The sequence below is a fragment of the Oreochromis niloticus genome, linkage group LG10, assembly GCF_001858045.2.
Source record: "Oreochromis niloticus isolate F11D_XX linkage group LG10, O_niloticus_UMD_NMBU, whole genome shotgun sequence".
In the NCBI taxonomy this organism is placed as follows: domain Eukaryota; kingdom Metazoa; phylum Chordata; class Actinopteri; order Cichliformes; family Cichlidae; genus Oreochromis; species Oreochromis niloticus.
This window is the reverse complement of record NC_031975.2, coordinates 216,401-233,484: the sequence shown is the minus strand read 5'-3', so window position 1 is coordinate 233,484 and position 17,084 is coordinate 216,401. Positions and strand designations below refer to the sequence as shown.

The window sequence follows — 17,084 nt, the reverse complement described above, 5'->3', positions numbered from 1 at the left end:
GTCTGGTGGAAAGGTTACAAGGTTTAGCTGAGGAAGTGAAGGGTGAAATAAAGGGCAGCAGAAGCTGACACACACATACACATACATATAAGTAGACTCATTTAGTAGGTAAGAAGTTAAGATGTGTTTTGCTGTAACTGCAAAGTTGGGGTGCGTACGTGTTAGTCTGTTCCAGGAAGTACACCAGATGTCCCAGAGATAAGCGACACCGAAGCTGGGGGAAGCACCTGGGGTCGAGCCGAAGACGGTGTTCTTTAAACTGTGTCAAGGGTTGACTGAACGGTTGCGGTTTTGGATTGACGTATGCTGTACTGGATCTGCCTGGCAACAGAAGGGGGGCTGTACTATTTCACCCCTATAAAGTCTTTGTTCTGACTATTGTAAGACAGTTCAACACTGAATCTGCACAGTGTTGGACTCCACATGTATATTCATTAAAATCTTCGTCTAATTGCACCCGGCCGGATCAGTGGTCATTATTTTTGGTCTTCCTCCTCAATTTCTGAACCCTTAACAATGTACACACGTGTCTGTTGCTACCATGGACGTCGCACTCTCTTACGTCATTGTCATGAGATGCTCTTACAAACAAAATCACGGTTTAGTAATGCAGTAACGCAGCGTGCTTATGGGAAAGTAACAGTAATCTAATTACTTTTTTGCAATAGTAATCCCTTACATTAAAAAGTAATTGGATTACGCGTTACTGCCTATCTCTGGTCTCCAGTATTGTCTTCCAGTGCACTGAGTTCCTAAGGAACATTACTAGTATACTTTAAGCCTTGTATAGTGCCAAGCACTCCTATACCTGTGAGTTAAAGTGTTTCTTGTGGTGATTTTAGGCAGTACGCAGGTTGGTCTTAGAATTCTAGTCTACTCTTCCATCAATCAGGAGCTGGTGTTTTGGTCTTCTGTTGTTATTTCCGGTGTCATTCTGAACTGTACTCATGTTTTGACTCACATGTCTACTTAGCTTGGTGGGTATGAAGCCTGAGAGGGGCTTCTTTGTTGTAGAGAGGCAGGTAATTGTCATACTCCTTCAAGATCAGGTTTGTTCTGCTCTGTATTAACAAGTCCAAGTGAGAAAAGGTTGTAAGCAGCCCAGTTATTTGTGCTGCCAGGTGTTCATTGAGTGCCCTTAGCTTCTTTAGTTAGTAGGCACAGCTCATGTTTAGTACTGGTTCTGTACAGCACGTCATTTTTGAGAATCAATAATGAAGTGATGGTCTCTGTCACGGCCCTGGGTCATGCGACCCAGTATGTTGAGTTTTTTGGTGTTTTGTTATTCTTTTTAGTCTAGTTTTCATTTCAGCTTATTTAGTTTCATTCTGCCATGTTTTGTGTCTAAGTTTTCCTTGGTTGTAAGATTCAAGTCATGGCCGTGTCTTATGTTTCCTGTCTTATTTTGAAAGAGCTTGGTGTGTTGTGCAGTGTTGGTCAAGTTACTTGAAAAAAGTAATCAGTTACTAATCACTGATTACTTCCCCCCAAAAGTAATCCCGTTACTTTACTGATTACTTATTTTCAAAAGTAATTAATTACTTAGTTACTTAATTACTTAGTTACTTTTTAAAAACACGATTTACAACCTGAATAGGTGATAAAGCGATAGATCTTTCAGCCCAATTCTACTTTTTCTGCATAATTCATCATACAAAATGTAATCAAATGGAAAAGTCTCTTTTTAAAACTTGTTTTATTAGTTTTAATCTTTTAACTTTATGCATCAAGCAAAAATTAAATTATATGCAACATTCTCTGACTGGAAGAAATTTGTTTAACATTTAAACCTATTTTCTGCACATTCCAGCACATAAAATAAATTTTTGTGTGTGTTTACACTCACTCTTTCAAATAGATGCAAGTAAAACACAACAGAAAATAAATAAAATCAAAGACTAGCGGTCCTGTTGCTCTATTTTCACCTGTAAAGCATGACTGGGGTAGGCGGAGGTTTACCCTGGTGCAGGTGTGCTGCAGCGGTCAGTGGAAGAATCCGCGAGTTTCTCTGTGAATTTCACATTACGTCGTAGTACACTCGGTGCTTGCTTGGAAGTTTAGGGGTTTTTTCGCTGTAAAAAGAAGTTTTCTTCCCACGCACAACGGACACTAATGTTTTTGTCACTTTTTATGGAATCAAACTCAAAATAAGGTCAGTACTTCCACGCTTTAAACGCTGCATGCTACACTCTGTCCCGCACTCGATATATTATGATCTGCAGACAGCTGTTGTCACGAACGTCACACTCGCTTATGTCACTGTCATGAGACGTTCTCGCAAAAAATCACGGTTTTAGTAACGCAGTAACGCAGCGTTCCTACGTGAAGGTAACTGTAATCTAATTACCGTTTTTGCAATAGTAATCCCTTACATTACTCGTTACTTGAAAAAAGTAATCAGATTACAGTAACGCGTTACCCATCTCTGGTGTTGTGTTTATTGTATTTAGTTTCACGTGTCCTGTCATTATGTTAATTGTTGTCAGCCGTGTTTCCCATGTGATCCGACTCCCCTTGATTATTCCTCATGTGTATTTAGTCTGTGTGTTCCCCTCAGTCAGTGTCGGATCGTCTGTTAACCTCACCACAGTTTACTTAGGTTTGCTCTATTGGTTCTCTGTGTTTTCTAGTTGCTCAGTGTTCTTAGTTGTCATAGTTTTTCACTGAGTGTCTCAGCCCTTTTGATACAGAGTTCAATAGCCACCTTAGTTTCCCGAGTGGCTGGTCTTTCTTTTGCCATCTGCCAATAAAGGCTCGCTTATTTTTTGAAACTACGTTTTGTCTCCACCGTGTCTGCATCTGGGTCTACCTCTTTCCACACACCGGCGCACCCCAGTGTGACAGGTCTCCTTAACCTGTTGATAGTCTCCTTAATCGGACAAAAACTGGTTCATCCCAAGGAAAAAACAACATAGTGTTTCCTGTGCAGTGCAGTGTGTGAGTAGTCAGACTTCTGCATTGGAGAAACCAAGCAGCCACTCCATAAATGCATGCCACAACATACAAGAGCCACCTCAACAGGAAAAGACTCAGCTGCACACATGCATCGAAAGCAGGGGTGTCCAACTCCAGGCCTCGAGGGCCAGTGTCCTGCACGTTTTAGATGTGTCCTTGATCCAACACAGCTGATTTAAATGACCTCCTCAACATGTCTTGAAGTTCTCCAGAGGCCTGGTAATGAACTAATCATTTGATTCAGGAGTGTTGACCCAGGGTGAGATCCTAAACCTGCAGGACACCGGCCTTCAAGGCCTGGATTTGGACACCCCAATCTAAAGGATAAAGATCACTCTTTCAAGGATGTCAGTGTTCACATTTTAGACAGAGAAGACAGATAGTTTGAGAGAGAAGTGAAAGAGGCCTTCTATGTCCACTGTGAACAGCCATCTTTCAACAGAGTAGGTGGCTTATCACACCATCTGCTTGCCACCTACAATGCAGTTTTGAGATCCCTTCCCAAGGTGCCTCAAGCCCTACTCACATCTTGCATCAGTTGATCTCAATGGGTCACAAGATAGGGTGAGGGAAGGTTTGTTCTGCTGATGAACTCTGCTGTTAATGACTTACAGCTTTTTTAACATCTTGGCTCATGTGACAAGGTCATCAACAGTGGTTCAATGACCTTCTTAATGGACAACCCCCACTAGGGTTTAAATATCTGAGACTTTCCACCATTTGGTTTTAGAACTGAAGAAGCTTTTCAGATGAGAGGTGAAGTGTCTTCAAGAAACTTAAAAAAGTCCATTTTCTTTCTTTTCCAAGCTCACAGACAATATAGGAGAAATCTGCTCTCTCTTTCTAGTCACTGTCAGTACTCCTGCTGCAGCATTTTAGATCATGTGACGGCTTTTCAGTCGGTTTTTTGAACAACCTGATAATAATAAACTAGAGTAATCCAGTCTAGAAGATCTAACTGGATAAACAGGATTTTTAGCATCATTTTAAGACTGGATTTTTTTTTTTTTTAAATTTTAGATATTGTGCAAATGGAAGAGAGCATACCTCTTTAATATTTTTTGAGCCTTTGTGTTTTATGCTGAATCATTCAAGTATAAAAAAAATGCACCCTACTCAAGGGATGAACCAGTGCCAGCCAAACAATCTATCAAAGAACCCGTTTTAAATTGAATCTTTAGACACCTTGTTACTAGCAGCCTGGTGCAAAACACACCTTGAATCAACAACAAGGTGATTTCAAAAGACAGCCAAAAATCTTTTACAGCTCAATATGGTGTGCCATGTGTCCTTAAATTAATTTGAGGGAAACTGGACAAGTGGAAGACAAAATTAGTGGCAGGCCTTTAACAAACTACAAACTTTCCAATTGGTAGACAATGCACTCTTCCTTCTGAGCCACAACCACCCCTTAGAATAAGTATTTGCATTTATATTTGCAAATACTTCAGTAAATCACTGAATATATTTCCAATTTTTCAAGAAAAATAAAAAGTGGTGACTCAAGACTTTCGCACAATACTATAGTCGACAACTTGGAACTTCTGGAATAGCATTATTTAAAACAATTTTATTTTGCAATTATAAGTACAATTTAAAATGTATTGATTTTCAAGGTTCAATTATTGTATAGTTTAGCTATAATATATAATTGCTGAATGGATAAATTAGTGGGGTTTTTTTGGTTTTTTAAAATCTGGCTTTAGCTTTTTAATACTGTGTGTGTTATATAGGTTTTTGAAAATGATAAAGACGGGTAGACAAGTATTTTATTGAAACTTGCATGGAACTGAAAAATAGCAGTGGTGAATTTGATGCATTGGTGGTTGTAGCAATAACATAATAGTGTGTCTTACATCAATGTTTTTTGTTATTTTTGGTAGATGTGAAGGGAATTGGTGTGGTAGCAGGTGTAGTGGTTGGTGTGTCCTTCGCCATTCTGCTTATCTTACTCATCATCTGGTTGGTATTCTGCAAAAAGGACATGAAAAAAAATGAAGAAGAGGAGACGCCCAATGAAATCAGGTAGACAAGGCTGAGAATATTTCTTTGCACATGATAACTACCCATGACAAAAAACTTTACTTTTACAGTTTTATTCAATATATAAATATAATTGCTGCATGTTATACAATCATTCATTTAATCGTTTCACCCATCTCATTACCAGAATCATTGAAATATATGTATAACCTGTATACCTTTAGGACTGCCTTTCTGATCCATCAATGTTTCTGCATGAAATAAAAACTTCAAATAGATGAATCCCAAAATGATAGTTTCAATTTATGGCTGTATTGGTTATAACAGCAGTTACTTTTTCTCACTTTTTATACAAACTAATTGTATTAGTTTGAATTGCAATAATTCAGACTGTTGTGGAATTTTTCTACTAATTAACCAGTTACAGAACAAGAAAGTTGAAGGTATACACTACTGGTCAGAAGACTTAGAACACTCTAATTTTTCCAGTTATTTATTGCAATTCAAGTCGTTCAAATCCAATGAATAGCATGAAATGGAACAAAGGTAAGTGTTGAACTGCCAGAGGTTAAAAAAAAGGTAAGGTTACCCAACACTAAAAAATAATGTACATTTCAGAAAAATGGCCTTTTTCAGGGAACACAACATGGTTTTAACAATTTAAATCTGTTCTGCAGCAATCGAGGTTGATCAAGACTTGAGAGCTGGTGCTACTAATTCCTACATGTGTTCCAACTTTTCTAGATTACTTCCAACCCCCTCTGTCTGCATAAAAACAGCATTGGAACACACTGATGTACCCTCGTGAGCATCACTTGAACAGTACTGTACTGCAGGAAGTAGTGTGTTGTTACAAAAATGGTGAGAAAAGCGCAATTAACAATGGAAGAGAGACAGACCATCATAACACTTATAAATGTAGGTCTGTCCTACAGAGAAACTGCAAAGAAAGTCAAGGTGTCAGTGAGCACAGTTTCCTTCACCATCAAAAACAGAGGCAGCACTGCGAAAACAGAAAACCCGAGTGTGCAGCTGGCAGAGGAAATAAACAGCTTCTTCGCCCACTTTGAAACACCACAACAGCAACACTCATCTGCCTCAGCCCTGCTCCCATCCTCATCCTCACCCTCACCTGGTTCCTGCACCGCTCCACTCACTGTAACGGAGCACGATGTCAGACGTGTGCTCCTAGCAGTGAACCCCAGGAAGGCGGCCGGTCCAGACGGAGTACCTGGCAAGGTACTAAGAGCATGCGCACACCAGCTCACCCTCATCTTCACCAGACTCTTCAACCTCTCACTGGATCAGGCAGCCATCCCATCCTGTCTAAAATCAGCCACAATCATCCCAGTGCCGAAGAAGTCTCCCATCTCCAGCCTGAATGATTACTGCCCTGTGGCCCTCACACCGGTAATCATGAAATGCTTTGAGAGACTAGTCCTTCAGCACATCAAGGATTACCTCCCCCCAGAATTCGACCCCCACCAGTTTGCATACCGTGCAAATAGATCCACAGATGACGCCATCGCCACAGCCCTCCACTCTGTGCTGAGTCACCCAGAGCAGCGGCAGAGCTACGTCCGAATGCTCTTTGTGGACTACAGCTCAGCCCTTAATACTATCATCCCGGACATCCTCATCAACAAACTGGTCACTCTTGGCCTCCCTCCTCTCACATGTGCCTGGATAAAGGACTTTCTCACAAACCGGCCCCAGACTGTGAGACTCGGCCCTCATCTCTCCTCCATTCGCACACTGAGCACCGGCTCCCCACAGGGCTGTGTGCTGAGCCCCCTCCTGTATTCTCTCTACACCCACGACTGCAGTTCGACCCACAACAACACTCTCATCATCAAGTTTGCTGATGACACCACGGTAGTCGGACTCATCTCGAAGGGAGAGGAGGCAGACTACAGAGAGGAAGTCCTGAAGTTGGCAGCCTGGTGTTCAGAAAACAACCTGACACTGAACACTAAGAAAACCAAAGAGCTCATTGTTGACTTCAGGAGACACAGCACTGACTTGGCCCCCCTCTACATCAACGGGGAGTGTGTGGAGAGGGTCCACACCTTCTGGTTCCTTGGTGTCCTCATCTCTGCTGACATCTCCTGTACAGAAAACATCTCAGCGGTCGTCAAGAAGGCCCAACAGCGGCTGCACTTCCTGAGAGTCCTCAGAAAGTACAAGCTGAACTCCGACCTGCTGCTGACCTTCTACTGCTCGTCCATTGAGAGCCTGCTAACCTACTGCATCACGGTATGGTACAGCAGCTGCACCAAGGCGGATAGAGTGAGGCTTCAGAGTGTGGTCAATCAATCAATCTTTATTTATAAAGCACTTTTCATACAAAAAAAACTGTAGCACAAAGTGCTTTACATGGTTAAAAGCAGCCCACCCCACCCCACCCCACCCCACCCTCCCACTCATTCCCCACACTCTCATTAACAGAAAGGTCATGGATACACACATTCTCCTCCCCCACCACACCCACACACACACACACACACACACACACACTTAAAGAGTAAAATTGGGCTGGGTACGCATTAGCCAAGTGAGGAAACACTATCACAGGGAGCTGTCTGCACCGGGAGCCGGTCACAGACCGGAGCCTCCAGGCTGGGCACGCAGCAGGAGGGAGGCAAAGAAGCCCCCCAGCCAGGCTGAGAGGATCCACAGAGCCCCAGCAGCCACGGTCGATCACAGCCCCGGTGCAGAGAGCCCCATCCGAGGAAACACTGGAGATATGACCTAATAAGAATATAAACAGGATAAAAAGATAAAATAAATAAGAGTGGGATACAATATAAATATAAGTATAAACAGAGTAAGAAGATAAAAAATGAATAAGAATACAATCAATAAATATTAGATAAAACTAAATTAATATAAATAGAATAACAGGATAGAATAAATAAGCATAAAATAAATAAACGTTAATTAAAAGCTAAATTAAAAAGGTGGGTCTTGAGCCTGTTTTTAAAAACATGAACGTTCTCTGCGGCCCTGAGCTCCTCCGGCAGGCTGTTCCACAGTCGAGGACCGAACCACTGAAAAGCTGCCTCTCCGTGAGTATGTGTCCTGACTTTAGGGACAATCAAAAGGCCAGTACCAGAGGACCTCAGGGTCCGCGAGGGTTCATATGGTAAAAGCAGATCTGAAAGATAAGAAGGCCCAAGACCATTAAGACATTTAAAAACCAATAAAAGAACTTTAAAATCGATCCTGAAACACACGGGGAGCCAATGCAGCGATTGTAAAACCGGTGTAATGTGGGCCCGCCCTCTGGTCTTCGTCAGCACACGAGCTGCAGAGTTTTGCAAAAGTTGCAAAGGTGAAATATTCTTTTTGGGGAGATCAGAGAGCAGGGCATTACAGTAATCAATGCGACTGGTAATAAAAGCATGCATCAGCATCTCCGTGTTGGCCCAAGAGAGAATAGGGCGGACTCTGGCTATATTTTTTAGATGATAAAATCCAATTTTGGTTACGTGTTTAATATGTGGGATAAAACCAAGCTCAGAGTCAAGAATAACACCCAGGTTTTTCACTTGTAGTGAAGGGCACAGTGAAAATGCCTGTAATTTAGACAAGAGTTTCTCTCTCTGAGCCTCAGGACCGATGATTAAAACTTCAGTTTTGTCCTGGTTAAGCTGTAAAAAGTTTTCTGCCATCCAAGATTTTATATCTAGAATACAGTTAAAAAGGGCATCCATTGGTCTGGTGTCGTCAGGAGACACGGAGATATACAGCTGAGTATCATCAGGTCAAGACAGCACAAAAGATCATCGGCTGCCCTCTCCCCTCCCTGATGAACATTTATTCCTCCCGCTGCCTCAGCAGAGCAGCAAACATCATCAAGGACAGCTCCCACCCTGGCTTCAACATGTTCAGCCTGCTTCCCTCAGGGAAGCGCTGCAGGTGCATCAGCACAAAAACCCACAGACTCAAAAACAGTTTCTTCCCCAAAGCGATAACCACCCTGAACTCACACATGCACCGATAACACAGCCCCCCAGTTCCCACTTCCTCTATGGACCACCACTGTGCAATACCTAACTCTATGTGCAATAACTCAACTGTATATACATAACACTATTTATTACATATTACTTTTTTTTTCTTAAAAATACGGCTTGTATATTGTACATTTTATATATACATACATATATATATATATATATCTTTTTCCCATGTTAATACTGTCCATATGTACATAGCGCTGCAGAAACTGTACCCCCCCAGCATGTTTACACTGAGTAGGAGATGCTCTGTATCTCATTGTACAACTGTATAGTGACAATAAAGGCATTCTATTCTATTCTATTCTATTCTATTCTATTCTATTCTAAAGACACTCAGAAACACCCCAGTTTCCACAAAACGCAAGATACCACGATAAAACCATTCAGGAGCTGAAATAATCGACTTGTACCTTTGGCTTAATCATTGCCCTGCATATCTGAACTGTCACCGCCGAAGAAAGTCTCGAACCTAGGCAAGAATAAGACCATCGACGGATGGTCGAGCATCGAGCTTGATGCTAATGATAGTTGCACCAGCAGGGCTTTGGCTGAGCCTAAAGTTGTCACTCCGGATGACAAGAGTGAAATGTATAAGATATGCCAGGAAATATGTCAGACAATATCTGAATCAATCGTGGAGAAACTTGATGAGCAGTTTGATGCTTTTGAGGCCAATTTCCAGTCGGTGCTATCCGTACAGACTGACTTACAGAACCGCATGGAAGGTCAGGAATTAGCGGTCAACGCGCTGGACGAGCGAATGGGAACGCTTGAAGCCAAATGCGAGGACCTGGCAAAGCTTGTAAATCAGATTCAGCCCAAACTATTGGACTTGGAGGCCTGTATTTGGAGTCTTAATATAAAAATTGTTGGCATGAAAGAGGGCTCAGAAGATAGGGAGAGCGAAGGAGTTTATTTCCAACCTCATCCCCGAATTATTGGGTAAGCAACACTTCCCACATCCACTTAAGGTCGACCACGCTCATCCATCCCTATGGCCTAGGCTGCCAGCGGGAGAGAAACCGCGTACCATCATCGCCCGAATACATCACTTTCAGACGAGCTTATTCTATGCCTCGCCGGGATGCAACCGATGGAGTACAGGGGGAATAAAGTTCTGATCTTCCCAGACTACACCAGCGAAGTAATGAGCTAGCATCGTTCCTTCCGGAATGTGATGCAAGCCCTTAGAGAAGATGGAATTTGAGGCTGGGGTGTGAAATTTATGGTTTTAGGCATTTTTATCGGTTTTTATCATTATTTTTTTAAATCATTTTTATCATTAACTCGGTTTCCCTGGGTCTTTTCCCATGTATTATGAATAAATCTTCTTCTTTTGGTACCGGTACCGGTTTTATTTTGTTGAATTTATCCACAACACCTTAAAGGCCGGTCAGTGAAAATATTGTTGTAAACTGGTCCGTGGCGCAAAAAAGGTTGGGGACTGCTGGTTTAGAAAACATTTTGGTCTACAAATTGATTCCATGATTTTTTCTTTTGACTCCAGTTGCTTATTTGTACTATGCTTCATTACAGAGTGCAATGACACAGTAAACTTCATAATTTTCAATAAAAAACTGGAAAAATTAGGGTGTTTTAAAACTTTTGACTGGTAGTATACTTTTCTACTAAAAGTATACTTTCTACTTTACTAAAGCTAAACTTTCATGATCAATATCAGTTTCATCCTGCCAGTAAATCATGCAGCCATGTTCTCATTTCAGGGAGGATGCAGAAGCTCCCAAAGCCAAACTAGTGAAGCCCAACTCCCTCTCCTCATCTCGTTCTGGCAGTTCCCATTCGGGTACCTCCTCCACCCAGTCCATGGTGCACAACATGGGACCTAAATGTCAGCGTGCCTTTGTTCCTGCTGTGGCTGCCCTTAACGAGAACTGCCAGGCTTTCCCACAGTCTCCACCTGAATGCCATCAGAAGATTCCCAAGATCCCTGAACATCTTTTGGACCCACTTCCATGTCTACCTCTCACTCCAAACCCAGCCCCCGTCCAAAGTTCAGCCCAGGGAACATGAATTATATTGGGGCCACTGCTGTAGAAGAAAAATCCAGTTCCTCAATTTACTTAATTCACACTTTGACAAAACACTTTCAGCAACTTAACTCTTGAAGAATTTCTGCAATATAAAAACAGTTTTGTTCTGGTGTCATTTATTTGCACACAGTCACCTCTGTAGATTTTAGAGATTCTAAAAGAAATGGAAGCTCTGATGCTGTAATGTTTAAAGAGAGGACTGAATGTACCAGGATGGATTGGACAGTACAAAGTGGACTGAAGTTGAATTAAATGAAGACATAGATGTGAGTGGCATCTTCCTTCTCTTTGAAGAATATAACCAATTGCTTACAGACACACAGTAAGTGAAGAATGTTTCTTCATTTACTGTGTGAGATTGTTAGGTTGTTAAAAATATATTTCAGTATACTTTTAACAACCTAACAATCTCACATACACCTGTTAACACCTGTAGTTTTACTTTCTGACAAAAGTTTAGGTTTTTACAGATTTGGATATGACTCAGCACAGTCTCAGAGGTATTTTTAATTCAGGTTCATCGACCAGTTCTTACCATTGTTCACTTTTACATGAAAATGAAAAAATACCTGCAACACAGTCTGATTGCAGTTTGTAAAATGGACGTTAAATATTGTATTTTTTAGTTGGATCAAGCTCCACTGCAGAAAGAAGTATGTAATAGTGCTTGCATAAATCACAGGACCTAAAAACTTTCGTCTGAGTGTTTTTTTGTTTGCTTTGTGGTGGACCACCAGGGGAATCCACTCACATCCAGCGAGAAGGGAAGAGGGAGGGGTAAATTTTTTGGGTTGTAGGAAGTGTTTGCTGCCTTGTGAGTTCAGTTGTGTGAAGCTGAAATTAAAGTTGGAGTAAAACGTGATGAAGTCTGGTGTCATCCTTACGTACCGGTCATATTGGTGACCTCTGAGACAAACATGCTGAGGCCCGAAGAGGAAACCGGCCCTTTCCCAGAAACATTTGCGGCTGCCAGACTCCCACCTCTGCCTGCAGCTGCGTTTGCTTTGCTAGTTAAAGTACAGGACTTTGAGCTTCACGACCCTCCTTCATGGTTCGAGCATGTCGAACCTCAGTTTGCTCTTCATGGAATTTTATCCGACGACACGAAAAACATGTGGTGGCCTCATTGGACTCCGCTGTCCATGCGCAGTGTGATGACCATCCTCCGGAATCTCCCTGCCCAAAGGAAATACACCGCTCTCAAGGCGCTGCTGCTGTGGCGCTACTCCCTCTCCGACACAGAGAAAAGAAACTCCTCTCTCTCTCTCAGGCTTAGGTGATGGTACCACTTTCAAGCTCATGGAGAAAACGCTGTGCTTACCGGGGATGGATGACATAGGGTTCCTCTTCACACATGGTTATCTCCGACAACTGTCCGCTTCTGTGAGGGCTGGCACCCACACTAATTCTCCCGGAGGCCTCTGGCTCAGTGACAGCAGCTGGGATCACGGCACGACGGCACTGAGAAAAAGGGCTGTGTTTTTACCATCAGCGTTTTGGCGCCAGAGTGAAGCTTTAAGGCCCAGGTAAATGAGCCCGCCAGTGGTCTGTAGCAGACGTGACCACTGGTGACCAGGAATGGCTGCTCTTCATAGAAGACTCACACTCGGGGAGACATTTTCTGGTCGACTCTGGCTCCCCTCCTACCCTCGGCTGGTTCTGACAGGCTAGCTGAGGGCTGCGTGCAACTACTAACAGTGGCTAATGGCTTCCCCATCAAAACATTTGGTGAAAAGTTGGTGACCGTTTGTTTTCATGACCGTGACTTGCAGTTGAACTTTGTGATTGCTGCAAGCTCTGTGCCGATAATAGGTGCAGATTTTCTTTGTGCTCACAGACTACTGGTTGATGTCGCTAACAGATGTTTGATCAATGCTGTGTCATTTTCTTCACTGCTATGCTAATCTTGCAGTTTCATGTAGGTTCATGTAGGCAAACTTGATGATGTCATTTGAGCTGTACTGTGCAGTACAGTCATGTGTTAGCCGGGTGAACAGCAGTGCGCTAAGCACACAGCCCTGTGGCAATTCTGTACTCAGTTTGAAGTCAATAAACAGCGTTCTGACATAAGTGTCCTTTTTGTCGTGATGGGAGAGAGAAAGGTGAAGAGCAGATGAGATGGCATCATCTGTGCAGCAGATTGGGCGGTAAGCAAACTGTAGCGGGTCCAGATTCTGTGGAAGCTGAGTTTTCTTGTGCCTCAATAACAGCCTCTCAAAGCACTTTGTGATGATGGGGGTAAGTGCCACCAGCTGGTCGTCATTGAGGCAGGGCACAGTGGACTTTTTAGGCACTGGGATGATTTTTGTGGTTTTGAGGCATGCAGGTACCACAGCTGAGCTCAGTGATGTATTTAAGATGTCCGTGAAGATGCCTGTGAGCTGGTCAGCACACTCCCAAAGCACCCGGCCAGGTATTCTTTCAGGCCTCGCGGGTTTACTTGTAAAATTTTATTAGTGAAGAAACTTATGAAGTCAATACTCAGATATATATAAATATATATATATAAAAGAACAAAATATTTTTCCACTCCACTGCTAGGTAATCTATTTTTGTAAGTTAAATATTATTGGGAAATGAGAAAAACAAACTTAGTCTAATTCTGTTTAATTAAATTAAACACAGGAATGTCGATTAATTTAAACTAACATAATCATTCTGCTCTAACCAGGTTTCCATAAGGCAGAGTAATTCAGTTTTTTGATCATTTATTAATTCATGTACTAACAAGAACTTAGAAGAGAGAAAGACTTAATGTTTAATAGTCATAGTTTTTACTATTTGGATACTATATTTTTGGTGGTCTGGGACCAGACACTCTCTAAGGGGATGGGGTTTTACAGGGCTAACAGGTTATTCCATGATTAAGCATTTCTATACCAATGAGTGATTTTGAGGTAACGGTACCTCTATTCATAAAGAATGAGCTACTACCCTAAATACTAAAGACTACCCTAAGACTCGTTATTATATAGCGCTTTTTTCCTCTGTCTGAGCCCCAAAGCGCTTTATACAACATACCTCATTCATACATTGACACAAGCACTTTGTTCTATGCTTAAGTGCTTTCTATCTAAAATTCAAACTCCACTGGAGGTATCAGAGAGCAATTTTTGGTTAGTTTCTTGCCTAAGGATATTTGGCATGAAAGCTTGAGCTGCCAGGGATCAACCTTCCAACTTTCTAATTAATAGATGATCTGCTCTAACCCCAATCTTAAAAGCCTCGGAGAAGTTTGGAGCAGCAAGAAGGTCACTTGGTGTTCGCTCTCTCTGTGGTAGAGTATCACTTCCTGTTCCTGCTCAAACACAGTGGTGTTTTTGAGTAGCTCATCTGCTTAGCAATTTAATTAAAAAGTTTTAGATACATTCTTTTTTAATAGCATAATCTTCACATGCTTCATCCGAAGCACACTTTCTGTGTACCTAATTTATAGCCAAAGTATTCACTCACTGTGTCTTTACTGTTTCACTAGCTTAGCTTAGCTTGTAGCCAACTCGCTAGCAGCATGGCCTCTTCACCTGTCCCTCCTGCACTTTCCTGCTCACTGTGGGGAAAGAGGGCGGCTGGGTGACGGTGAGGAGGAAGCCTAGTCTTAAACAGAAGCCCCTGGTACACCACCAACCTGTTCATGTGTCTAACCATTTTTCCCCATTCGCAGACACACCCGCTGGGGGTCAAACTCTGGTAATCGGAGATTCTGTTCTCAGACATGTGAAGCTAGAGACACCGGCAACCATAGTCAATTGTCTTCCAGGGGCCAGAGAAGATGACATAGAGGGAAATTTAAAACTGCTGGCTAAGGGTAAACGTAAATTCAGTAAAATCATAATTCGCGTCGGCAGTAATGACACCTGGTTACACCAATCGGAGGTCACTAAAATCAATATTGAATCGGTGTGTAACTTTGCCAAAACAATGTCGGACTCTGTAGTTTTCTGTGGTCCCCTCCTCAATCAGACCAGGAGTGACATGTTTAGCCGCATGTTCTCCTTAAATTGCTGTCTGTCTGAGTGGTGTCCAAAAAACAATTTGGGCTTCATAGATAATTGGGAAACTTTGTGGAGGAAACCTGGTCTTGTTAGGAGAGACGGCATCCATCCCACTTTGGATGGAGCAGCTCTCATTTCTAGAAATATGGACAAATTTATTAAACCCCCCCCAAAATATGACTATCCAGAGTTGGGACCAGGAAGCAGAGTTGCAGTCTTACACGCCTCTCTGCAGCTTCTCTCCTCCTTTTACCCCCCCAAAAACCCATCTCCATTGAGACTGTGTCAGCTCCCAAACAGACAAAAAACAAACTAAAAACCAGCAACAAACAACTTAAACATAAAAAATCACAAAGAAAGAACAATACAGTATCCACATCTGAACCAAAGAGTAAAACAGTGAAATGCGGATTATTAAATATTAGGTCTCTCTCCTCCAAGTCTCTGTTAGTACATGACTTAATAATTGATCAACAAATTGATTTACTCTGCCTTACAGAAACCTGGTTGCAGCCGGATGATTATGTTAGTTTAAATGAATCAACACCCCCGAGTCATTCTAACTTCCAGAAATCTCGAAACACCAGCCTAGTAATCAACCAAAGACCCAGACAGACTTTTAATTCATTTGAAAGCCTGATGCTTAGCCTCGTCCACTCCAGCTGTAAAACTCAGAAGCCAGTCTTACTTGTTACCATCTATTGTCCACCTGGGCCTTACACAGAGTTTCTCTCTGATTTCTCAGACTTTTTATCTGATTTAGTGCTCAGCTCAGATAAAATAATTATTGTGAGTGATTTTAACATTCATGTAGATGCAAAAAATGACAGCCTCAACATGGCATTTAATCTGTTATTAGACTCAATTGGCTTCTCTCAAAATGTAAAAGAACCCACCCACCACTTTAACCACACTCTAGATCTTGTTTTAACATATGGCATAGAAACTGAACATTTAACAGTATTTCCTGAAAACCCTCTGCTGTCTGATCATTTCCTGATAACATTTACATTTACAATAATTGATTACACAGCAGTGGGGAGTCGACTTCATCACAGTAGATGTCTTTCTGAAAGCGCTGTAACTAAGTTTAAGAATATAATCCACCCACTGTTATCATCTTCAATGCCCTGTACCAACATAGAGCAGAGCAGCTACCTGAACACTACTCCGACAGAAGTCGATCATCTTGTTAATAATTTTACCTCCTCACTACGTACAACTCTGGATACTGTAGCTCCAGTGAAAACTAAGGCCTCAATTCAGAAGTACCTGACTCTGTGGTATAATTCTCAAACACATAGCCTAAAGCAGATAATTCGTAAGCTGGAGAGGAAATGGCGTGTCACAGATTTAGAGGATCATCATTTAGCCAGGAGAAATAGTTTGTTGCTTTATAAGAAAGCCCTCCGCAAAGCCAGAACATCTTACTATTCATCAAGAAAAAAAGAACAACCCCAGGTTTCTCTTCAGCACTGTAGCCAGGCTGACAGAGTCAGAGCTCTTTTGAGCCAACAAACCCTTTAACATTAGCTAGTAATGACTTCATGAACTTCTTCACAAATAAAATTTTAATCACTTGAGAAAAAATTACCAATAATCATCCCACAGATGTAACATTATCTACAGCTACTTTCAGTACCATTGATATTATTTAAGACTCTTTTTCTCCAATTGATCTTTCTGAGTTAACTTCAGTAATTACTTCCTCCAAACCATCAATGTGTCTTTTAGACCCCATTCCTACAAAACTGCCCAAAGAAGTCCTGCCATTAATTAATGTTTCAATCTTAAATATGATCAACCTATCTCTAATAATCGGCTATGTACCACAGGCCTTCAAGCTGGCTGTAGTTAAACCTTTACTTAAAAAGCCATCTCTAGACCCAACTGTCTTAGCTAATTATAGGCCAATCTCCAACCTTCCTTTCATATCAACAATCCTTGAAAGAGTAGTTGTCAAACAGCTAACAGATCATCTGCAGAGGAATGGCTTATTTGAAGAGTTTCAGTCAGGTTTCAGAGCTCATCACAGCACAGAAACAGCTTTAGTGAAGGTTACAAATGATCTTCTTATG

At 41.8% G+C, this 17,084-nt stretch overlaps 1 protein-coding gene across 1 annotated transcript in view; it reads left to right on the top strand.

The window, feature by feature from the left end:
- Positions 1–13,257, top strand: part of LOC100698910 (CXADR-like membrane protein) — a 69,562-nt gene extending 56,305 nt beyond the window's left edge. The window contains exons 6-7 of the mRNA XM_005464685.4: positions 4,839–4,980; positions 10,688–13,257. Coding sequence (XP_005464742.1) covers positions 4,839–4,980; positions 10,688–10,994 — 449 coding nt within the window. The 3' untranslated portion in view covers positions 10,995–13,257. The remainder of the gene's footprint in view (positions 1–4,838; positions 4,981–10,687) is intronic.
- The last annotated feature ends 3,827 nt before the right edge of the window (positions 13,258–17,084 follow it).